The 24,247-nt window shown below is 53.7% G+C and overlaps 1 protein-coding gene across 1 annotated transcript in view; it reads right to left on the bottom strand.

Moving 5' to 3' along the window:
• FBRSL1 (fibrosin like 1) overlaps window positions 1-24,247 on the bottom strand; it is a 234,576-nt gene that overhangs the window by 117,832 nt on the left and 92,497 nt on the right. The window contains 2 exon segments of the mRNA XM_051972577.1: window positions 10,759-10,794; window positions 21,011-21,115. Of these exon segments, the coding sequence (XP_051828537.1) occupies window positions 10,759-10,794; window positions 21,011-21,115 (141 nt within the window).

Below are 24,247 nucleotides of genomic sequence, written 5' to 3' on the forward strand. Positions count from 1 at the left end.
CTGACTTCTGGGCCCCCGAGAGCCAGAGAAATCCAGCGAGATGTCCACATCAATAGATAAGGGGGCTGGGTCTTTAGAACAGAAGCCTGGACTTCTGGGTAGATTTAGCTCCTTCCACCCCACCCTTCAGCCCCCTCTTCTTTGACCTTTCTGCTCAAGAGCGCACCTCGGAAGGACCGGGGTCACTTTTCCTCCAGAGTAAGGGAACTGCCTTTGGGGTTCCCAAAACTCAGATTCGAGGCCCTAGTCCCAGAGAAGAAAAGGCACAAGAGATTTGGGGAGGAGGGGGGGCGCAGCTGTGAAGTGTTTCAGTGAAGGATTATGGAAAGTCTCTTGTTTTTCAAGATCAGGGAAGATGGAGATCAAGCACACTGACGTGTGGGGGATAGCTGCCTAAGACCAAACACAGGAGAGAAGGTAAAGGGGTCTTACTGCAGGCCCTGGGGTCAGGAAAATGCTGATCAAAGAAAAATGCTGAACTTTGAGAAAGATTTTTTCCTCCCCCAAGGACCCGATGAGGGATTGAATCTCACTGCCACCATTGTACAGATGAGGAAGCTGAGGCTCATTTAAGCCGGGCAAAGTTCAAGATACCAATGAAGATGGCCACCATTTGGTCTTCCCGACTCCAAGTCAGCTCTCGGCTATTATCAGAATGGAAGGACAGGTTAAATCTCCCCTTTACTAACTCCCCTCAGACCCTGATGGAACAATCTGAGAATATGAACCAAAGCCTTGGAAGAATGCAGTGAGCGTCCCATGGAGCCCTATCCCCGATCGTAAAGGAGGGAAAAGGGACCCACGTGTGCAGAAATGTCTGTGGCAGCCCTTTTGTAGTGGCCACAACTGGAAACCGAGGGGATGGATGCCCACCAGTTGGAGAACGGCTGGGTAAGTTATGGAGTATTATTGTTGTATAAGAAACAACCAGCAGGACGACTTCAGAAAGGCCTGGAGAGACCGACAGGAACTGCTGCTGAGGGAAGTGAGCAGGACCCCCAGTAACAGTAAGATTCCACCATGATCAAAGATCACAGACTCAAGTCTCCTCAGGATAACTCCAACACACCGGGGAGGGAAACTCCCCTCCGCATCCGGAGAGGCTGAATGCAGACCAAAGCGTGCCATTTTCAACTTCTTTTCCTTTTCTTTCACAACATGACTAACATGGCAGTATGTGACTGGATAGGTATAACCTAGGCCGGAATGCTCGCTGTCTTGGGGAAGGGAGAGGACGGGGAGGGAGGGAGAAAATTTTGGATACTGAAAACTATCTTTACATGTTATTGGAAGAAGAAAATACTGATAAACAAAACCAGAAACAAGGAAGAGCTAAGAATGACCCCCCGCTGCACCTGGCTCCGGGAAACCATCAGGAGCCCACGTTCCTCACCGCAGCCACTGAGAACGCTCGGCCGGGCTTCTCCATCCCAATGTCCAATTAATGTGCCAAGAGGAACACGTTCGAGATGTGGCTCATCACAGTCCCTACTGCTGAGAGGTGAGCCCGAGAAGGCCGGCAACGACAGCCCCCGCCGGTCCCCCTCCCATCCCAAGCCTCCCCGGAGACGGGCTGGTCAGCGGGCACCGCGGCACAGAGGGAAGTCCCAGAAAAGAGCGCTCTAGGCAGAAATGGATTCTTGGTCGCCGCCTGCGAGGGGCATGGGACCTTTCCCAGCGTTTCCCCCATTATCAGGTGAGCTCCCAGGGAGCAGAGACTACCTGGCTTCTCCATTTGTATTCACAGTGCTCCAACAACCTCCCTTCCCTGCTTGGTCTTTCTGTTCCGTCTCTTGATGCATTTATCTCTATCTAAAATGTGCATCATATGTCATCTGACTACTGATCTACGTATCCGTCGGCCTGTCTCCTTGTTTTCTCCCTTCCTTCCTCTCCTCTGCTCTTCCATCTTTCTTCTCTCTCCCTGCCTCCCTCCCTTCCTGCTGGTCCCTTCCCTTTACTCGACCAGGCAATGGTCAGCGGCCCCTGGACGGGCTTGGGACAAAGCAGAAAACAGGGTTCGGATCACAGGGACAGCCGGGGCGTCCTGCAAAAGCGTGAGTGTGTGAACTCCAAGTTCAAGGACACAAATCCGAAGGCCCGGATGCTACCCACCCAACCATGGGGAAGCTTCATGCTCACCAATGGGCTGAGAATGCTTCAGGGGGCTTGGGATTTTGGGGATCCTGCTTTTTCCGTTGGAGAAGGCACAAGGAAACAGCAGCCCACACTTTGCATGAAAGACACAGAGCAGATTTGCTAAGGAAATGCATCAGGAAAATGAGGCCTTCCTGCACCCCTGGGGATTTGCATGTGGTCAGGCGGAGTCTGGCCATGGCTTCCCTCTGAGGCTCGCCTGGCTGGTCTGTCCTCTGACCAGGAAGAGGGTCTCCACATTAAACAAGGGAAGCTGGAGCGGCGAAAGGGCTTGGGACAAAGGCAAGGCCTAAAAGGTAAACCGAGTCCCTTCGATCATGGGCTTCCCGAGAGCAGGGACTGCCTTCCGTCCCATAAATGCTTTATTAACAAATGCTATTCCTTCACTTTTAGGTAAGCAGCAAGCTGAAGGGGTAGAGAATCAGGAGTCGGGAAGACCTCCACTCAAATCCATCCTCAGACACAAATCACTACTTGGCTCAGTTTCCTCATCTACCTTCCGAGGAGGTTGTGAAAATCAAAAGAGAAAAGAGCTGTAAAATACTCTGCACTCAGAGCGCGATAGAAATAGAAATGCTATCTATTATTAGTAGTATTAATTGTGTTATTATTGTTACGGAAAATGATTCAAACGGGCCTATGCTTTTGTTGCCTCAGATCCGCCCTCCCAGAATGGAGATCACAAGCCCGGGGACCCCTGCCCGCTGCCTACCATTGGTTTGCCCCCTTAGGTGTCCATTCCTCCAAAGGACAACAGCCTTCCCCACTTTCTCTTAAAAAAGCCGATGACGGACCACTGGTTCTCCCCCAGGGACCGGCTTTTTTTCCCTGTATTACATTTCTGTCCCGCTCTGCTCCAGTTAGCAGCCCTGCGGCCCCCTCCCAAGCTCTTCAGGGCCCCCGCCCGATGCACACTTTTAATTCTTCGGCGATGGCAGACTGGCACGTCTCAGAGTCAGATAGCCACGGCCGCAGAATGCCTTTAATTTGGGGGTCACCGGGGGGGTTGCCGTTCCCCAGAGGCGGGCCAGCGCGCTTGCCTCTGCTTGCTTAATTGGGGCCCATCTTGTCCATCTGCTCAGTCTGCCAAAGGTAAGGCGGAAACATTAACCACGGCCTTGGAGGCCGCCCATTCAGGCAGTGGACGCTCCCTTCCCCAGCTTTTCCATCAGAAAAGCAGGAGAATGTTTTTGGTGATTTGCCAAAATCTAGAGAAACGTGCCAAGGAGAATTTGTTAAGTCCTTACTAGGCGTAATTCTGGCTATTCTTACATGTGGCATTGGAAGTAACCCTGAGCCAGACAGACAGACCTACAGCTGGCGGGATCGGTGGAGCCGCCGTTGGGAGGGATCTGCCCCCCTCGTGATGGCGTCGGGGAGGCTGTGGTGGGAAGGAGCCGGGTCAGCAGAAAGGTCGCCTGGAGCATTCTGGGGGCCCGGGATGCTCGCCCTGCCCCGGTCGGTTACATGCCCCCCTCACCACCCCCCCCCCCCCCGCCCCCGGCACCTGGGGAAGGGCCTGGCTCAGCCCTCACAAAGTAACCTGGCTCACCTGCAGGAAGCTCCCTGGGACAGGGATTCTCTGATTCTGAGCCTCGGCACAGTGAGTCAGCTCTCGGCACACAAGAAGCACTAAATAAGTGTTTGCCAACTGACAGAGGTGCCCATACAACCCGCCCCTGCCCGGGAAGGAGCCTTGGGAGGCCCAGTGCGGCCCCTCTTCTATCAGACAGGGAAACGGAGCCCAGAGAGGCAAGCTGTAGAACTGGAACCCACACCCTCGTGGGCTTTCCTCCGATCCTCGAGCTAGCAAAGTGACGGACAGAAGCTCTGCACTGGGAGTGGGGGGAGGTTTGAGATGCTGCGGTCTTCAGGTCCCCTGGTCCCAGGGTCTCTCCGCCGTCAGCCTTCAGCCCCCACGGGGCTCCTCCGCCGCTGGCAGCTTGCCAAGCTCCAGTGTTTTCTTGTTACTCCATCTCTAGGATCTGGTTTGTGCCCAGAGGCTTGTCTTCTGATAACTGTTTGCTAGTAAATTAGAGTCCCTCAGAGCCCACCGCTTCCTGCAGTGAGCGCGGCAGAACAAGGGGGGAAGCCCCCCATCCCGGGGGCTCTGGGGGGAGGAGGCGCCCAGCCCCAAGCCGGGCTCGCTGCCCCCTTGGACAGCTGTCCCGCCCCGGGCCCTGCCCCCAGAAGGGGGAGAAGCCCACCTCTGGCCACAAATCGGGAGGCGACAACTGCTGCTCGGCGAGAGAAACACCATGTTCCGGCTTCATAAACACCAAAGAGCTCGAGAAACGTCAGGGGTGCGAGGGAGTGTCACAACCCGTGGGCCTAACGAGGCACTGACGCGCCACCTTCCCTCTCTTCCAGCTAGGACTTATCCCCAAAATGCTCTGGGCCAAACCCGTATGTTCCCATTTGTGTGTCTCTCTCAGCACGAGGCCCCCCGGGGCAGGAGCCGGGTTTGCCTTTCTTGGTTTTTAACAGATGCTATTGTCTGGTTCATACAGGGCGCCCCTAGCACCCGGCTCAGTGTCTTGCACTTGTGGAACTAAACAGAATCTTTTTTTCTGAGACAATCGGGGTTCAGTGACTTGCCCAGGGTCACACAGCCAGGAAGGGTTAAGTGTCGAGTGCCCCTGACCTCAGGGCTGGGGCTCCATCTGCTGCCCCTAAACTGAATTACTTTGATTCACAGATGTGACCTGGTAAGCCGCTAACTTTTTGGTGACATGACAGACTGACACGGGAAGATGGGTGGGAAGAGACAGGGAGACTTGAGCGTCCGTGGGCGAGGAGGGTAATCCTATCCCCCCATCAGGCTGAGAAGGGGTTTTAAGGTACCCAGATGGTACCTGGTAAAAGAGCCCCCCTTGTGGGCCTGGACCTCGGGGCAGGGGCAGCCAGAGCTCAGGAGGGGCCGGCTCGGCCTTGGAAAAAGTCGGACAGAGGTGGGCTTGTGAGCAGCGGGCTGAGGTTCTCAGGGCGGGAGTCTGCTTCGCCCAGGAGCGGTTCTGAGGAAGGGCAGGGGGGGTGATGGCGCAGGGGCGGCCCCGGTGGGGGCTGAGGCTGGAACCAGCCGGACCGAACGGGTCTGAGGAAGGGCAGGGGGCCGAGGCCGGAACCAGCCGGACCGAACGGGTCTGAGGAAGGGCAGGGGGCCGAGGCCGGAACCAGCCGGACCAAACGGGTCTGAAGAAGGGCAGGGGGGGTGATGGGGCGGGGGCAGCCCCGGGGGGGGCCGAGGCTGGAACCAGCCAGACCCCAATTTGCTGCCTCGGGGCCTTCCTGGCTGTGCCTCGGTTTCCTCATTGGTGGACCCCCACAGGAGGGAGGGCGGTAAGGCTTAGGCTCTGTGGCAGGGCTGCTAGCCCTTCTGGTGCCAGGGCCGGCCCGAGAGCTTGCAAACACTAAGGGCGTCCCCATAGATTACAGCCTCCTCTCTCGTTACTGACCGACTGGGCCGGAGGGAGAGGGAGGGATGGACGAGGGAAGGGGCGGCTGGGCCTGAGCCATGGGGCGCAGCGGGTCTCCTGGCCCGGCAGGGGAAGCTGCACCTCCTGGGACCAGCTCCCCGCTGCAACCTGCCTACAAGGTGAGGGGGGTGAGGGCATGTGGGTCTGGAGCAGAGGGGGCGGTCAGCAGGCTGGGAGGTCAAGGGGCAGCCAGGAGGCGGGCAGTTAACAGGGCTGGGGAGGCCACACACAGGGCCAGTCAAATTGCCCTTTCAGCCGGACAGGCCCCCTGGGGCCGGTGTAAAGCCGCTTCAGCCTCCGGGGGGAGGCCGGGGGTGGGGGGCTGTCAGTCTTGTGACGGCCTCCTGCTGGGCCATCTGCCCCTGCTACTCATTTGTGCGTCAGGAGACAGGACAGGCAGAGGCCGCACCTGGAGGCTGGGGGGGCACTGTGGGAAAGGGGCTCTCTCTTAGAGGGATAAAGGAACACCCCCAGCCTGCCGGGCCGGGGAGGGGGTGGGGCAGCAACAATGGCTCCACAGGCCCCAAAGCACAAACCGCTCTGCCCTGAACCCTCGAGCAAAGACGCAGAACTCAGCTTGGGGGGCCCAAAGCCAGCCCGGTGCTGGGGGAGGGGCCGGGCCGAGGCAGCCCGGAGACCTGGGTTCAGGGGAAGGCCTTGGAGGGGGGGCGAGCGGCCGGCCTGCTCGGGGCAGGAGCCTGCGCCGCTCTGGGCCAGCTAACTCTGCACCACAGAGAAGGGGCAGGAACCACCCGGAACCAAGCCCGGTTCTGGCTCTCTGGGGAAACTCGGCACCGGGCTGGGGAGAGAAACCTCCCCAAGTCTCTGCCCTCACTGAGTGCTGCAGGGGAGGGTGGGAGATGTTACCCCTCCAGCACAGGGGAGAAAAGGCACAGTGTGGGTAAGAGCAAAGGAACTGCAGCCTTGGATCGCTCCGGGTCGGGGGGACACGCGGCTGCCTTCTCCCTCTGGCTTTGGACTCAGGAGCGCCCAGTTCCAAGCAGAACAAAATAAGCCAAGTCGTGGGAATAAGGTATAAGACAATGATATAGAAAGAAACAAAACAAACAAACATAGAACACTGAGATGCTTCAGAATGAAAAGCAAATCGGGGCCCGTTATCTCAGAGGCCGGGTAGGAAAGAACATCTCCGGGCGCTAGGACAGAGGCGGGGATCTACGGGGGCTGCATGAGGCACACAGAACTGCAGCTCCCCAGGAGGGCTAGGGTATGGCGGGGTGAAGGGCATGGAGACAGATGTCTTGGAAAGTAACAGCAATGTTAAAAAGAAACAAAACTTTAAAAAAGCACAAATAAAAAACCATTGTATTAACAACAGCCAGCACTTACGTATTGTTTAGTGTATATCATCTTGCTTAAACCTCATAAGCTTGTGCTTTTTAATCCCCACTTTATGGGCAGGGAAATGGAGGTGAAGGCCGTGTGATTTAAAAGTGTCTAAGGCGAGGTCTGACCTCAGAAGCCCATGATTCCAATTGGAAAGGACTTCAAGAGCTGCCTAGATCGTAGGGAGGAGTATTTAAAGACATTTTCTCTCTTATATAGAGAACTGACTCAAATTTATAAGAAATCAAGCCATTCTCCAATTGATAAATGGTCAAAGGATATGAACAGACAATTTTCAGAGGATGAAATTGAAACTATTACCACTCATATGAGTGTTCCAAATCACTATTGATCAGAGAAATGCAAATTAAGACAACTCTGAGACACCACTACACACCTGTCAGATTGGCTAAGATGACAGGAAAAAATAATGATGCATGTTGGAGGGGATGCGGGAAAACTGGGACACTGATGCATTGTTGGTGGAGTTGTGAACGAATCCAGCCATTCTGGAGAGCAATCTGGAATTATGCCCAAAAAGTTATCAAACTGTGCATACCCTTTGATCCAGCAGTGTCACTACTGGGCTTATACCCCAAAGAGATACTAAAGAAGGGAAAGGGACATGTATGTGCCAAAATATTTGTGGCAGCCCTGTTTGTAGTGGCTAGAAGCTGGAAAATAAATGGATGCCCATCAACTGGAGAATGGCTGGGTAAATTGTGATATATGAACGTTATGGAATTTTATTGTTCAGTAAGAAATGACCAGCAGGATGAATACAGAGAGGACTGGCGAGACTTACATGAACTGATGCTGAGTGAAATGAGCAGAACCAGGAGATCATTATATACCTCAACAACAATACTGTTTGAGGATGTATTCTGATGGAAGTGAATTTCTTTGACAAAGAGATATAACTGAGTTTCAATTAATAAATGATGGACAGAAGCAGCTACACCTAAAGAAGGAACACTGGGAAACGAATGTGAACTATCTGCATTTTTGTTTTTCTTCCCGGGTTATTTATACCTTCTCAATCCAATTCTCCCTGTGCAACAAGAGAACTGTTCGGTTCTGCAAACATATATCGTATATAGGATATACTGCAACATATCCAACATATATAGGACTGCTTGCCATCTAGGGGAGGGGGTGGAGGGAGGGAGGGGAAAAATCGGAACAGAAGCGAGTGCAAGGGATAATGTAAAAAAATTACCCTGGCATGGATTTTGTCAATATAAAGTTATTATTAAATAAAAATAATAAAAAAAAGACATTTTCTCTCCCACCATAACTTGTTAGCTACTGAGAAAAGGGACTGTGGTTTGCCTTTCTCTGTATCTTAGCACAGTACCCGACACATAGTAGGTGCTTAATACTTTTTTGCTGAATGATCGAAAATTTACCCTTTTTAAAAAAACACAATTGATCTGACAGAGACCATCACAAATGCAGTAGCTTGTCACCTGCAGTGGGCCCTACTTCCCCAAAGAGCAGAAGACAGCAGGGGTGGAATTGGGTGAACTTCCTCAGCCAAAGTCCAAGGACGGGCTTCAGCAGCCTTCGACGGGCCGAAACACAGCGTCAAACCAGGCAGGCTCAGTTTTAACCTCCCTTTGAGCTGGAGTTCTCCGTGGGAGCTGATAAAGCAACTGTTCCTCTCAGTGGCAGAAACAAAGGCAAGGCAAATTTGGGATTTATCCATCAAGAGATTTTTGGTGTGAGAGAGATGGCCAAAGGACCATTTCTTTTATTAATAAATTATTAATGATAAATAACTATGACTCTCAAACTTAAAATGTCACACAGTAATATTGTGTATCAAAGGATCTATAATTTTCTCAGTGTTTTTTTCTTTTATTCTGAGCCCTCATCCGGAGACAAACTTTTGCAAAACCAGCTCAGTGTTTAAGTACATTCTCCCCCCCCCCCCCCCCCCCCGAGGGCCATCTCCAGTCATCCTCGTCTCTAGCTGGCCACCGGACCCAGATGGCTCTGGAGGGAAGGGGAGGCGGGGACCTCGCCCAGCCCTCCCTGACTGAAATCCAGTTCCCTCGCACTTCAAGGCGTCCCTTCCCTGATGTCCTGGTCCCCGTCGAGAACAAAGCACCAACATCATCCACCAGGCGAGGAGAGGGCAAAGCAAGGGGGAAGTCAACTGCCCGGAGGGACTCCGGGGGGCTAGGAGAGAATGGATGAGACCCCTTGGGGGCTGGGGCTGGACACGGCACAAGGCGCAACCCCAAGAGGGCCCAGCTTTAGCCCAATCAGAACCACAGGAGAGAAGACTCCACGGGGAGAACCAGAGAGGGGTTCTAGGCCCCGGAGAAAGCCCAGGGAAGGGTTCTAGGCCCTGGGGAAAGCCCAGAGAAGGGTTCTAGGCCCTGGGGAAGGAGGATGAGATGGATGGCAGCTCCCCAATTAAAAGCCACAGGGGATGCTGGCAAGTGCCATCTCATTGTGACTTCTCCCACAAACAATGGGGCTCCATGAAGCCCCTTGGGGTCCCAAATAAGGACCACTGATGAGGCCAGGAAAGCTAGTCAGTTAGCCAGCCAGCTAGGCCCAAGGCCTATTTATGGGCAAAGCAACAGGGAAAATTTATAGGTGCTTTTCATCCTAATTGGAAGCAGGCTACTGTTTAATGGGAAGCAGATCTGGGGGGAGACATGGAAGAAAGAAGAAAAGAAAAACAGGGGGAAGGAAAGGGGAGAGAAAGAGAGGAGAGAGGGTGAGAGGGAAAGGGGAGAGGAAGAAAGGAGGGGGGAAAGAGGGAGAAGGAAGAGGGACCTAAGGAAGAAGGAAAGGAGAAGAAGAATGGTCCCAGGGAGGCTGGAGCTCCCCTTCCTTTAGGAAAGAATTACCTGTATTGGACAAAACAGCTCCCTGTGTCACGTGGACAGCTGCATTATGGGAGAGATGGGGGTGGGGGCGAGTTTTAAAAAGCAGGTACAGGTGTAGCTTTGTATTCCTAAGGATGAGTGTCTGAGGGTGACCTCCATGGGCTGGTCTGTGAGCGCGTGGGAAGGTGGGTGGTCAGCCAGAGACCATAAGATGCAGGACAGTGAGAGGGATGGGGGAGGGAGGGAAGGAAGGAAGAGAGAGAGACAGACAGAGAGTGGTCAGAGAGGGCCTGCAGCCTCTCCCCGGCTCCTGAGCCCCTCCGTGAGCAGGTGGCTGAGCTAGGTCAGAGGCAAACCACGGGAGGACCCCCGGTCTGCCCAAGAGCTGATTCAAACTGCAGGCAGCCCCCACCCGAAAGTAAGAGCAACTCTCAGAGGCTGGCTCCCATCCGGACGGGTCCCCATGATTCAGGAGAAGCAGACCCCCGACCCCAGAGGGGAGGACCGAGCGCACTTTGTGGGGGTTCTTGTAGAGAAATGACCGTCCCGTCCCCTCATGCACCCACTCGCCCCCCGGGCCTTGGGAGACAGGAGGAATCAAGGCCGGGTCCCTTCCGAGCGAGTCCCTGTGGCCACGGTGTCCACCCCCAGTAAAGCCTTTCTGGTTCAAAACAAGGCCCCCTGTAATTCCCTGCTGCCCCTGGGAGGGGCTGGGCACCCCACACTGCGCACAAAGGGGCAGGAGAGAGCTCGGGCGCCCGCCCTGCGATGCTGGGAATGGGAGCCGGGGACACCGGCCGGCTGCTCCCCCCGCCCCCGGCCCCTTCTAGTGGCGAGGGAAGCGAGTTTGTGCGCAATGCCGCGAGCAGCCCCCCACCCCCGACCCTCCCCACTGCCGCGTCAGAAACAGAAAGACAAGGTGAGTGACTTACGGAGTAGCCTCGTCCCGAGAAGGCCTGCGCGGAGCTCTGTGGGAGGAAGGACAGGCAGTCAATGGTGGGAGTCACAGGGCCCAAGGGGCAGAACTGCAGCAGCCTGAGCTTCGCTTTCTTTTCCCTGAGATAAGTGGGTATGAGGGACTTGCCCAGGGTCCCACAGCCAGGAAGTGTTGCGTGTTTGAGGCTGGATTCGAACTTGGGGCCTCCTGTTCTCGGGTTCTACCCTCTGCGTCCCCAGCTGCCCCTGTCGCTTTTCCTTAGAACGGAAGCTCTTCAGAGACAGGGGACCTGTGGCCCCCCTCCCCCCTCCCCGGTCCATGGCCCGAGCCCTGCCTAAAGGGTCTCGGGCAGCGACCCTGGGCGCCCGGGGTGGGCTCTACAACAGAATCCGCACCGGCCCCGGAGTCTCCCTGCCCCACCCCCACCTCCAGGATCCCACCTCACAGGCAGCGGGGACTGCGGCCCTGGGAGGGGAAATTAGGGCCCCGGGGGCAAACCCCTACGCTGCTCCTGGCTAGCTGTGGCAAGGCCCTCATAAATCTGGGTCTCAATCGCCCCTGTGTGACACGGAGACCACCCCACGCCTGAGGCCCTCCTCAGGCCCGTGATCCCCATCTCCCATCACCAGCCGGCTGGGGACCCCCGGTTCTGGCCCAGACCCCCCCTCACGGGCCCCCCAAGGCCTGTTCTGTCATAAACCTTAGCCAGGCCCCTTTCGCACCAAGACTTGTGGGATGCCCATATTTCCCGGCTCTGTGCTAGCCCACGGCTCTGAGAGCCGCTAAAGCGCGTCAGGCCGGGGGGCGCGAGCCCAGGAGGCCGCCATCCCCACCGCGTCGGGCCTGGCCATTCCCCTTCAGACAAGGGACAACCACCAGAGCCCGCCGGCCCCCACTTCTCTATTGGGGGAAGGAGGAACCATCAGGGGAAGAGGCAACAAGCACAGAGTGTCTTGGTCGGGGGTCCTCAGACTACGGTCCACGGGAGCTGAGGGCGTTTATCCCCCTCCCCCAGGGCTAGGAAGTGTCTTTATTTAAAGGCCCACAAAACAAATGTTTTATTTCTACTCTAGTCCGGCCCTCCAACAGTCTGAGGGACAGTGAGCTGGCCCCTATTTAAAAAGTTTGAGGACCCCTGGTAGAAAATAGGAGAAACTTCCCCCCCATTAGCCATCCCAGAGCATGGCGGATGGGGACGAGACCCCCCCCCCCATTAGCCATCCCAGAGCATGGCGGATGGGGACGAGACCCCCCTCAATTAGCCATCCCAGAGCATGGCGGATGGGAACAACGAGACCCTTCCTTAGCTATCTGCAGGCAAGAACTGGGACTCTCCAGGGAGACTCATTTTGTCCATGGGTGGGTCAGACCATCTAAGGAGTCCCCGCCTAAGAGCGAGGCGCCGTGTTCTCCGAGGATGATGGCTCAGGAGCCGAGTCAGCAGCCCCAGGACTGGGGTCACTGCCTTCAGAAGGCGGCGGGCGTGATCCCTGAGCCGTAGCTCGCGGACCCCCTGCCCGGGATATGGAAGGCGCCCAGAGGAAGAGCCCTTTCAGAAACGCCCTCAGGGAGTTGGGGGGGCAGCCGCCGAGGGCCTGGGAATGGCTTCCCCACTAGAGAAGGGGGTGAGGAGGGGGAGGGAGGGCCCCCCTCCCCTGGTGTCCAGCCCTGAAATCGCTCCCTCAGGCGGTCCCTGCGAGCCGGACTTCAACCTGCCATGTTAACAAGGCCACGATGTTATGGAAAACCCTGGATTTAAAGGGGCACAAACCCCCCGGAAAGGCGCTGAGAGACCCGGGGAGCTCGGTGAGAATTCTGGCGCTGGGGCCGAGAAGCTGCGAGGGCTGGGCCGTCACTGACTGGCTAAGTTCCCCCTCTGTAAAGTGAGAGGACTCGGCCGGAGGGGCTCTTTTATCCTCCAAACCAACCCCTGAGTGCTCCCTCTGGGTCTCTCCTCTGGGGAGGAGTCTGGGCTGGAAGGTTGGGAACCCCCTCCCCCATGAAACGGAAGCTACGTTAAGGTAGGAGCCACTCCCCTTTTCTCTCCCAGCACTAGTGTGTGATGATAAGTACTACAGACGTTTACAAACACCATCTCATCCGATTCTTACAGTAACCTGGGAGGTAGATGCTGCTATTTCCTCCATTTTACAGATGAGGAAACTGAGGCACAGAGCGGCAAAAAGGTCTTAAGGCTAGATTTGAACTCAGTTCTCCCCGATAAAAGCTAATGAATGCTTGCTGCTTGATTGATCTTATTCCACAAAGGCAGAAGATACAAACACTGACAGGGCTGTGGGACCCAAGGGGCAGCCGCCATATGCCAAGGAAGAGGAAATCGCTGCTGTTCGCTAACGACTGCTCCGGGGACGACCCCGCCCTCAGTGGGTGGGGGGCTGCTTTGGAAGGGCCCCCTGCTCCGGGCTCCATTCGCCCCCTACAATCACTCCTCCTCCCCCGCTCGGCCTCCAAGTCCCCCGGAGACCTACTTAGCAGGACCCAGCCCAGCACCAGCTCTACCCAAAGAGGGATCTGTGCGGGATAAGAGGCTTTCGCCCCCACTCTCTGGGACCCATTTTGGGATTTTCCTGGCAGATACTGCAGTGGTGCGCCATTCCCTTCTCCTGTTCGTTTGAGATGAGGAAACTGAGGCAAAAGGACTAAAGTGACCTGCCCACCAGCAAGGTCTGAGGCTGGATTTGAACTCGGGACAGGAGGCCTTCTGGCCCCCAGACCCAGCAATCCGAGCATCCTCCCCCTGCAGCAGCTCCTGGAGGACAGAGCCTGCCCTGCTTCTGACTCCGAACTTGTGCAGGCGGCTAAAAACACCGAACCCAGCGGCCGACCCAGAATTTAGCAGGAAGAACCCACAGAGGGGAAATAAATGGCAGCCATAACCACAGGCAACTCGGAGGGAGCAAGAGGGGAAGCTGTGCTTTAGGAAGAGAGACGGGCCCACCGCGCAGTGAGGGAGGGCGGGTCAGCCGGGCACCCGCTGGGACCCGCCCGAGGGCCGGCACCGATGGCTTCTTAAAGTCAGTGAGAGCTTAATGAGTGCTTATTGAAGACGAAGGCACTAACCAGCAACAAGCATTTATTAAGCGGCTACTGTTCACATTTTGCCAGGCCCTTCACCTGCACTGGGCCCACAGCCCCGGTTTAGCTGTGGTCATAGCTGTGGCTCATGCGAGACACCCCGCCCCACGCCTCCTCCAGAAAGTCTGTCCGGATCGCCCGGGAAGCTTCAGCCCCGAGTTACTTAGGAGGATGCGGGGCTTTTCTGCCTCCCGGTCCCGGCTCAGTCTGCAAGCGGGCCCAGCCAAGGGGGACACTGGGGCGAGAGTTCCTGGGGCCCCGCTAGCCCGGGCCGGCGCCGATTCCCAGCCTCGTGCGGAACAACTCCAGCAGATGCTGGGCCCGGGCTCTGGGCCGGGAAAGCCGCCTGTTCCCGGAGTATTTCTCTCAAAGGCCAAAGAGAGGGTTATGGCGGTGGGCAGGGCCCACGGCCCTTTTGGCGTAAGGAAGCCGGACCTGGGCCGAAGCCGCCGGGGCCGGGGGATGGAGAGGGCCAGAGGTAGGAGGCCCAGGGGCGCACGGAGAGAATGAGGGGGAGAGGGGGCTGCAGGGGAGACCAGAGGTGGCCAAGAGGAGGAAAGCCCAGGGGCCACACACGCAGCTGGGAGCTGGGGCTTATCCCCCAAGGCGCCCCCAGCGCCAGCTGCCCCAGGTGGAGGACGCTGGGATCGGGCGGGTGGGGGTCCTGGCCAGCCCCTCCCCCCAAGCCCCGGGCTGTGTAAGAAGTGGGGAAGCTGGGACTGGGCGGGCTCTGAGCTCCCAAGGCTTCAAGAATGGAGAGGCCGGGGAAGCGATCAGGAGGCTCCCCGGCGAGAAGACAGGAGAGCTGCAGAAGCTGCACTCGGGGCCTCGGTTTCCCCGTCTGTACAATAAGGAGGCCTGCGAGCGGCCTGTGGGCAGAGGGGGACAGGGAGAGCACCGACGCCTGTGAGACAGACCCTCCCCCACCGCCCCCGCCCCCCACGGAGGCCCCACCTGCCAGCCCCGTCCAGGCCCAATAATTGGCAATTTGGTCCCGGCCCCAGCCCCACACTGAGCCCTGGCTGTGCCCGGAATCCGGCTCCATTCATCAGGCCCCGGCAATTAGGCCAGAGCCGCCTGGAACTAGGGCAGCCCCCGGTGCACACAATTACTGCTCCGTGTTCCCATCTTGTGGCGACAAAACGAGAGTGCGTGACAATGGGCTCCCCGCCCCCAGCCCGGCCTTCCCTCCCTGCCCCCCTGGCCCTAATTATCTGCCAGGCCGCCCTCCCCCAAAGTCCCCATTATCCGGAGGGCCTCCCCTCAGGTCCCCATTATCCAGCCCACACCCCCAGCCTCCACCACGGCCCAATTATCCCGAGGCCCCTCAACCCAGGCCTATTTAAATGATAATGAAGGAAGAGTCATTCAATTCAGACTGGGAGAACATCCATTAGCCCCAGCGGGAGGCGGGGGTCAGGGCAGGGAGGCCTTCCTGGAAGGCCTGCAGGACTCCCAGGTCCCGGGGCCAGGCCCCACAGCCAGCACGCAGGGCCCCAGACACTCCCAAAGAGGGGGGGAGAAAACCCTGCTGGGGAAACGGGCCAAAGCTCTCTGGGGTCACGGGGTCTGCCCCACAGGGACCCAACTGCGGCTGGGGGAGGGCCCTGACCCACACAGAGGAATGGTTCCTGACGGCAGAGGTCAAGCCTCCTCCCGAGCCCCGTCATCCACCCCGGGCTCCCTACAGAGGGTCGCTGGTGGGCCCAAAGTCTGGGGCTGGGGACAGGGCCTGGGACCGCTCCGGGCGGCTCCATCGTTAGGAAGCTTGTCCCACAGCCGGGGCCCACCAGCCCCTTCCCAGTGACCAGAGGTCCCGCTCCACTCAGAACCACTTTGGAAAAGGCTGATTTCTCCCCAGCAAGCAAGCCTCCAAATACTTGGAAAACAACTCGGGCTTCTCTTCTCTGAGCCAGGCCCGGGACGCTTGCTTGGGACCTCGGAACCATCCCACAGGGGAGCAAATGCTGCGATCCTTCACACAGGGGGGCAAATGCTGCGATCCTTCACACAGGGGGGCAAACCCTGCGATCCTTCACACAGGGGGGCAAATGCTGCGATCCTTCACACAGGGGGGCAAACCCTGCGATCCTTCACACAGGGGGGCAAATGCTGCGATCCTTCACACAGGGGGGCAAACCCTGTGATCCTTCACACAGGGGGGCAAACCCTGTGATCCATCCCAAAGCAGGGCAAACCCTGCGATCCATCCCAAAGAGGGGCAAACCCTATGATCTATCCCACTGGGGAGCAAACCCTGTGAGACTTCCCAAAGAGGGGCAAACGCTGCAATCCTTCCCAAAGAAGGGAAAACCCTGTGATCCTTCCCACTGGGGGGCAAAGCCTGCGATCCATCCCAAAGAGGGGCAAAGGCTGTGATCCATCCTACAGTGGGGCAAACCCTCCAGTCCATCCCATTCAGGACCAACAGCAGGTACACAGCCATGTCTTTAGCAAGTAAAAACAGACTCATGGCCAAGTGATCTGGGGGAGAGAAAAGATCACTAGCAAAAATGGGGAGGAAGGGGATCTGACTGGAATCCCAAAGAGACCAAACAGAAATGAGAAGTGAGGTATAGAGTATAGTAGGGGAGCAGTGGATGCGGGGATGATCTGAGTCAGAGGCTTGAATTCAAATCGTACTTCAGGTGTATCCTAGCTGTGTGACTTTGGGCAAGTCACCTAACCAATTTGCCTCAGTTTCCCCATCTGTAAATTGGGGGGCAATAACAGTAGTTACTTTCCAGGGTGGTTATGGGGATCAAATGAGATGATACCTCTGAGTCATTTAGCCCAGTGCGTGGCTTTCAGCTTGCACTTAACGAATCCTCTCTCTCTGCTAATAAGCCTTAGAAAAAGACATGATGAACAGTGCTGGGAAAGGGAATAGGATGAGAGGGAACAAATGTTTAGCTCTCACTCCTTGTCCAAATCAAGTTATTGACTTGCCCAATGATGACTTTATGATCCAGAAGATCAGCGGAATCAATAAAGAGAACTTTATTGTGGATCTGATTTAAATGATGGGAACAATGGAGGGGGAGCTTGGGATACAGAAGCAAAGCTGAGGGTCACCTCACCTATATTCTAGATCTGGGGACAGCATATCCCAATTCACTCAGAAGAGAAGGGGGTTACCTCGTCCTAAAACAGCAAATTCAGTGGAGATGAAGCAAAAATTACTCAACCATGTGTACCTTTTGACCCAGCAATACCATTACCAGGGCAATTAACCCTCATCTATAAGCCCACCAAAAAGATCAAGGGGAAAATGACCCATATGTACAAAAATATAAGGTGTCCCCAACGTCTTATTGCAGGTTAAGGCTATTAAAGTTTTAAACTGTGCTAAGACTTTTGGGACACTCGGTATTTATAGCAGCTCATTTTGTGGTGGCAAAGAATTGGAAATGGAGGAAGGAATGGATAGACAAATATGATGGAATATTATGTGCTCTGAGAAATGAGGGGACAGTTTCTGAGGAACCTGGGGAGACCTGCATAATTCCATGCAAAGGAGACTGAGAAGAACCGGGAGAACCAGGACAACCACCACCATCACTGTGTCACGCTTCCAAGGTTTACAAACAACTTTACAAATATCTCCTTGCACAAGAACATTGGGAGGTTGGTGATATCATTCTCCCCATTTTACTCATATGGAAATGGGGCAGGGAAAGATTTGCTCCGTCACACAGTTAAGCGTCCGAAACAAGACTTTCCTGACTCCTGTCCGATGCTCCCTCCACTGTGCTACCTGACTATCTATTTCCAGACTAGAGAGAAGATGTTCTCAGATTGCAGACTGAGACTTTTTTTTAAAATAAAATCAATCAATTTTTTAAATCTTTGAATATGTATATTTAATTGGGGTTTTTATGTTTCTTGTTTTTCCAATGAGAGGAGTTGGATCTTCAAGAAAATTAATAAAATATAATTTTAAAACAATATAATTTTTAAAACAAGTTCTCAGGAATTAAATTCTAAAGACAAAAAGAGAAACAATTCTGAAAAGAAAGGGAAAAACTAGTATGAATGCAAGAAGAAAAGTTAGTTAATTGAAATATGTTTAGAAGAATTGTATATGTGTCACCTATTTCAAATTGCTTTCTGTCTAGGGGAGAGGAGAAAGGAGAGAGAAAAATTTGGAACACCAGGTTTTGTAAAGTTAAATATTGAAAACCTATATGTACATGTATTTTGAAAAATAAAAAGCTATCAATAAGAAAATTTAACCAACTTAAGATTCTTAAAAAAACAAACCCAAAACCCAAAGGAAAAATAATAGGGTAAGACTAAAGCTCAGTATTCATAGACAGTGATAGAGGATAGCAAAGAGAAGGCAGAACTACTCAAATCTTAGTCATCTTCTTTTTTCTCCCCCAAAGAGAATGGTGTTTGGATTGAAAATCCCTGAAACACAAGACAAGTGGAGAACATCTAGATTCCCTTTAAGATTCTAAGTCACCAGGTATACATGATCAGGAGCCCCTAGGTGGAGTCAGAAGGAGCTGAGTTCAAATCTAGCCTCGGGTGCTTATTTAGCCGTGTGACCTTGGACCAGTCACCCAATTTGCCTCATCTCTAAAATGAGCTGGGGAAGGAAATGGCAAACCACTCCAGGATCTCTGCCAAGAAAACCCCAAAGCGGGCACAAAGAGTTGTACCCAACTCACAAATGGCTGGACAACATGAGGATCCAAGAATGCAAAATAAAATGGCAGGGGTTACTGATGTACCACTATCTTGGACTGGGAGATATGAGGGGACTTAAAAATGGCAAATGCTTTTTGTTACAAAAACTGGAAGGAAGGGGCAGCTAGATGGTGCAGTGGACAAAGCACCAGTGTCAGGAGGGCCTGAGTTCAAATCCAGCCTCAGATACTTAATACTTCTTAGTTGTGTGACCCTGGGCAGGTCACACTTCAACCCTCCTCCTCCCCACCTCCTGCCAAAAAAAAAAAAAAAAAAAATTGGAAACAACAGAAAAATCTGCAAAACATCCAGAGAAGTTGCTCCTAATTCCTGGCAAAACTCTAGAGTGGATTATTAAATAAAAGGTTCCATAATATCCTGAGAAGCAAGCAGAGATTCTGAAGCTCACATCACTTGGCCAAGAACAAGTAAGGCCAGACTGACTTATTTTTGCTTTAAGAAGGGGTGAGTAGAGGGCAGATAGGGGACTCTCACAGATTTAGTCAAATCTAGGGAGAGGATTCCTGGGGATAAGTTGGAGACAAAAGCTAGGGTGGATTTATAACTGGTTGTGTGGCAGGCACAAACCACATAAGAACCTTCGTAGCCCTCTAAGAACAGAGTGTAAACGATATAAAAGCAGTGAATAGTCTCCTGGAGGAGAGGGTCTCCTTCTTCCCTCTCCAGAACCTCAAGTGTTTATGTCTAGAAATTCATAAATACTAATGTCTCTGGTGCCTCAGTTTCCTCATTTGTAAAATGAAGGGTGTGGGGGAAGGCTTCACTACCTAGATCCCTCTGGGATTTCCTGGATTTTCATATATAAAATTAAATGTAACGTTCAACTCCATATTTATTTGGCAGGAGGGTCCCAAGTGAAAAGTCCAAAGGGTCTGTGGTTGGGCCTACCCTCCTGGATGCTTTTTACCAATGGCAGGATAAGGTACAGACACCGTTCCCATCCAACGTGCAAGGTTCAGTAAGGCTGGGAAAGCTGACACTTGAGCTGATACTGTCAGGATCTGGACAGATCTGGGCGAGCCCTTAATCCACTGAGATGAAATCAATGAGGATAAATGTAAAGTCTATATATGTAGGATTAAAAATCACCTTGGCAAGTATAAGACAGCTATGGAAGGGGGAGAGGTGGGGAAATGAGAGATAGAGGTGGGGGGGAAGGAGGAAGAGAGACAGAGAGAGAGACAGGGAGAGAGACAAAGATAGAAACAGAGAGAAAGAAATAGACTGACAAAGACAGAGAGAGACAGACAGACAGACAGACAGAGACAGAGAAAGACACAGAGACACACAAAGACAGAGAGAGATGGAATGATAGACAGACAGATAGATGCGAAGAGATAGAGAGGAGTCTCTCGTCAGGAAAACTTGAATCTTTGGCTCACTGGTTTTGTTCCCTCACCTGTAACCTACATGGGGGTTATCTTGGGTATCAAAAAAGACATTCTATGTTGTTTTTAATGCCTCTCTGCTGGGGATGGAGCCTCCCGTCCTCCCTGCCTCTCTCTGCTGGGATGGAGCCTCCCGTCCTCCCTGCCTCTGCGTAGGCTGTTTACAAAGCCCCATTCAAGGCTCTGCACATGGAGAGAGAATTCTCCCCATCACACTCCCTGTCAGGCTGTCAGCCTGAATCCCACTTTAATCTGCCAGAAGCACTTTTCTGCTGACATTTTTAATAAATACTTTCAGCTTTTAAACACATCAGTGGGGGCCGTTCCCGCATCTCCCTCTCCTCCCTCTCTCTCTCGGGAGGGGGCTCCGAAAGCTCTAACTGCACACACCTCAGGCCGGCAGAGGCCCTCGCCCCCTCCCCGGCCTCCCCTCCCTGGCCAGCCCCAGCATCCTGAGTGAGGTGGTGTTTTCAATTTGAAAGCTAAATTAACTGTCCAATTGGATTTGGCTGCTGCGAGCCAGTTCCTGTGACAGGTTTTAGTTATGAAGCATATTTCACATTAATAGAACTCAACATGAAAACCCCGCGCCCGGGGACTGCCTCGGCTCGCCATTGAAATGTTAAATTTAATATTTCAGACATGCTCGTGCCAGTGTTTGATTATTGTTCTCCGTTTAAATCCCTCCTAACGGGAAAGGGCCTAATTAGTAAAAAATCATGTTTTAATGAAGGCAAAATGCTAATTGCTAACACACAAAAAAGCCTGCACGTGGAGCTAGCCGGCAGCCCTGCTGCTGACTGCTTCGGGCCTCCTGCCCAGGGCGTTGGGCCCTCCTTCCTGTCCCAAGTCTCTGGCCCCTTTCTAGCAGTCCCAGCAGTGGAGCTCCAGGCTTGGGCCCTGCACTGGCCGGAGAGGCCCTGGCCCCGTGGGGGCCTCCCTTCCTGTCTCAGGACCCTCGCTGATGTGGACCCCTTTCTAGTAGTGCCAGCAGTGGAGCTTCAGGCCGGAGAGGCCCCGGACCCATGGGGGGCAGCAGGTACTTACGTCGCTGAGCTGGTCCCGGGAGCTGCTCCACTGGGAGCTGGTCGCTTCTCGGACACTGTCCTCTTCACTGTTTCTGCTGCCGCCTTTGCCCGAAGGGACCTTCATCTGGAGGACAAGGAGGAGAGCGTGTCAGAGCTGGGCGCCCGTGGGGGGTGGGGGTGGGCATGGGATGGGGGCCAGCCCCTGCAGGGATGTTTGGGACTCGAGGGAATGTCTGCCCGGGCACCTGAGGGCAACTGGCTGCTTTAAGCATACAAAGGTGCCCAACACAGGCCTTGTTCTGGGCTAAGTATTTAGGATTCACTCAAGACTAAACAGAGGGAAAAGGTTGGGAAAGGAAATGCTGGAAAACGACAATGATCTTTCTTTTGCCCCCAGAAAGACAATGGCTTTTTAAGAAGCAGAGTCTTGACGGGAGACTGGAAGCCGTCCTTTGTTGGACACTACTGGTTGGGGAATTTCCAGGTGAAAAAACTCCCTGTGACAATTGAGACGGGCACCTTCTCTTAATACAGAGATGTTTAGGGCAGAGACATCATTCAAAGCTCCCAGAGTTCTGAGCTGGGCTAAAAAAGTTTAACAAAATAAAATCCACTACAACACAGATAGTGTGGATTTATGCTTTTCTGAGCCAACACACAACTTCCAGAGATCTGTTCCTATTTGAACTGGAGGACACTGTCCTAGAACATGGTTGAGTAAAATCCAAGATCACAAAAGCTGCCCCCAGAAAGTCCCTGAGGCCAGCCCAAGTGCCTCCCAAACACCAGGCTACCCTCGGCCGGCTCCAGACTCCAAAGGCTCATCCTGGGCCGGACCTAGCACTGACAGTTCTCCCCGCTGTATTCACTTCCAACAATAATGATCCTTATTGATCACCACGGCCACACACACAGTCGGTGTTCCATCGGACGCCAAGCTCTCCCAGGATTTTATCTGTTCCCCACAAGTGTATTGGGGCTAATCCAAGGTATTTTATCTCCCAGCATCCTGGAGATTCAGATTGGGGGAGAGGGGTCAGAACCCTCCTGACTGTACCCCAATAACCAGGGGTCAGCCAGCCTCAAGCTGATGCCCATTGCCTCACTAGGCAGCCCCTTCCTGTCAGGCAGTGAGACACCCCAGCTCTGGGCACCCGTCTCCCTACCATTCTGAGGGCCTCCCGAGAACCGGGCAGGGATCTGCTTTTCTGCGTCTCCATTTAGGGGAGCTTGCAGGCCTCCAGCTTCATCCTGTGTCCTGACATCATCTGCCCTTTGCTGCAAGGCCTGTTGGGCCTTCTCCTTAGGCCTTTAGATACTTGAAGCCCATGAGCCTCATGATTTATACGCCTCTCCTACTTTCAATGGCCTGGACTCGGGCCCAGTTTCCACCAGCAGTCCTGCTTGGTTTGGACGCCACAGAACATGGTGCCCCCGATTCGGGCACTACTTGGGGCACTGACCCCCAAAGCTTTTTCCTACATGTTGGTTTCCCTCATTAGATTGTAAGCTCCTTGAGGGCAGAGCCTGACTTTCCTATTTATTTTCTTTCTTTTTTCCTGTTTGGCACAGTGCCTGGCACATAGTAGGTATTTAATAAATGTTTACTATTAACTCCAAACCTCTATCTTTAAAATAGGTACTTAATGCTTTAAAAAAGCATTATATATATATACTGACTATATACTCCCAGCCCAAATCTCTCCAGCAGACATATAGCAGATTTTAATAAATGTTTACTGATGGATGATTTATTATCAGCCCCCAACTCTCAGTAAGGCTGTGATCCTTGTTCAGTCATGTAACTCTTCACGAGTTTGTGGTATTCTTGGCAAAGACAGTGGAGTGCTTTGCCATTTCCTTCTCTAGCTCATTTCCCCGATGAGGTAAAACAGGGTGAAGTGACTTGCCCAGCGAATAAGTCTCTGAGGCTGGATTTGAACTCGGACCTTGCTAACTTGAGGCCCTGTGCTCTAACCACTGCTCCACCTCTAATATTTATTGACTGACTGATTCTCTGAGCCACAACCTCCAAGAAAAAAGTAAAAATAATAACACACAGCCTTACAAGACGGTGTCGAAAGCATTCTACACTTATTGTATTTGACCCTCCCCACAAATTTATAAGGAGTTGCCTTTATTTTAACGGATCTGGAAGCTCAGAATATGGGAGGTAAGCTCACTTGTCAATGCCTCAGAGTAGCCACATGAGCCAGAACCTGAGCCCCAAGTTTCTCCTGATTCCGCGCGCAGTCAGTCTTTCCAATAGAGCGTGTGCCTCTGGGGAGCTTCTTTCCTAGGGCTTGCCATCACTAGGAACAAGATCCTCTCACATTCTGAAAGCTGAGGGGTCCTTCACACCCTCTCCATTCTTCTCAACTTCCACAAAGATGAGAATTTCTTTAATTAGCCTGATCTCTTTCAGCCAAGTTCTACTGGAGAAATGACCTCGTAGCCACCACAAAGTTAAGAACTCTGCACCCTATCCCCGAATTCGAAGGTCTCGGTGCTCCCCTTCTCCCCCAGCCAAGAAGCTCTCCCCAATCATAGCAGAGCTCCCTAGCAAGAGCACGACTGTTAATCAGCTGTTTGAGAGCCCTCCCTCTAAATTAAAACAGGCACATTCAGTTAGGGCTGTCCACCCTCTGTCTGCGCTGCTGACACGTTTTTCTCCCAGACCCCATCAGAAAGTTGATGGGTGAACCTCCCTCCTTTATCCCATTCCCTCCCCCAATGGCATCCATGGTTCTCAAGATGGCACTTCAGGCAACATCACGCTCCCCCGGCTCTTACGGAAATGCTGTCTGTGCCCTGCAAATGTCACCTGCACCCCCTACTGCATGTGGGCTTTATCTAAGCTTTAGAGAAATGCAACAGGTGAAAACAGTATTATCGCCCCCCCTTCCCTTCCCCCCCCTCACAAAATCTATAATATCCTGAAGGGCCGGGGCAGTCCCAGGTGACCCTGTCCCTCTGGAGGGGCTGCCTTCTGGGTCACCCAGACTCAGGACCGCAATGCCCCAATGGAGTACTTCCTCCACTCAGGAGGCCGGGCTTCCACAACCCTGTTATTCCCATTTTACAGATGAGGAAATGAGTCAAGTAACAGTGACTGAGGCTAGACTTGAATTTGGTTTTTCCCGACTCCAAGCCCAGTGTTCCAATCAGCGTGCTGCCTTGCTGCCTCCAAAGGGAGGAAGGAACCATAGAACTAAGGAGAAGAGGAAGGGATTCCTGGGGGTGAAAGGAAGGGATA

This window comes from Antechinus flavipes, chromosome 1 (genome assembly GCF_016432865.1).
Source record: "Antechinus flavipes isolate AdamAnt ecotype Samford, QLD, Australia chromosome 1, AdamAnt_v2, whole genome shotgun sequence".
Taxonomy (NCBI): Eukaryota; Metazoa; Chordata; class Mammalia; order Dasyuromorphia; family Dasyuridae; genus Antechinus; species Antechinus flavipes.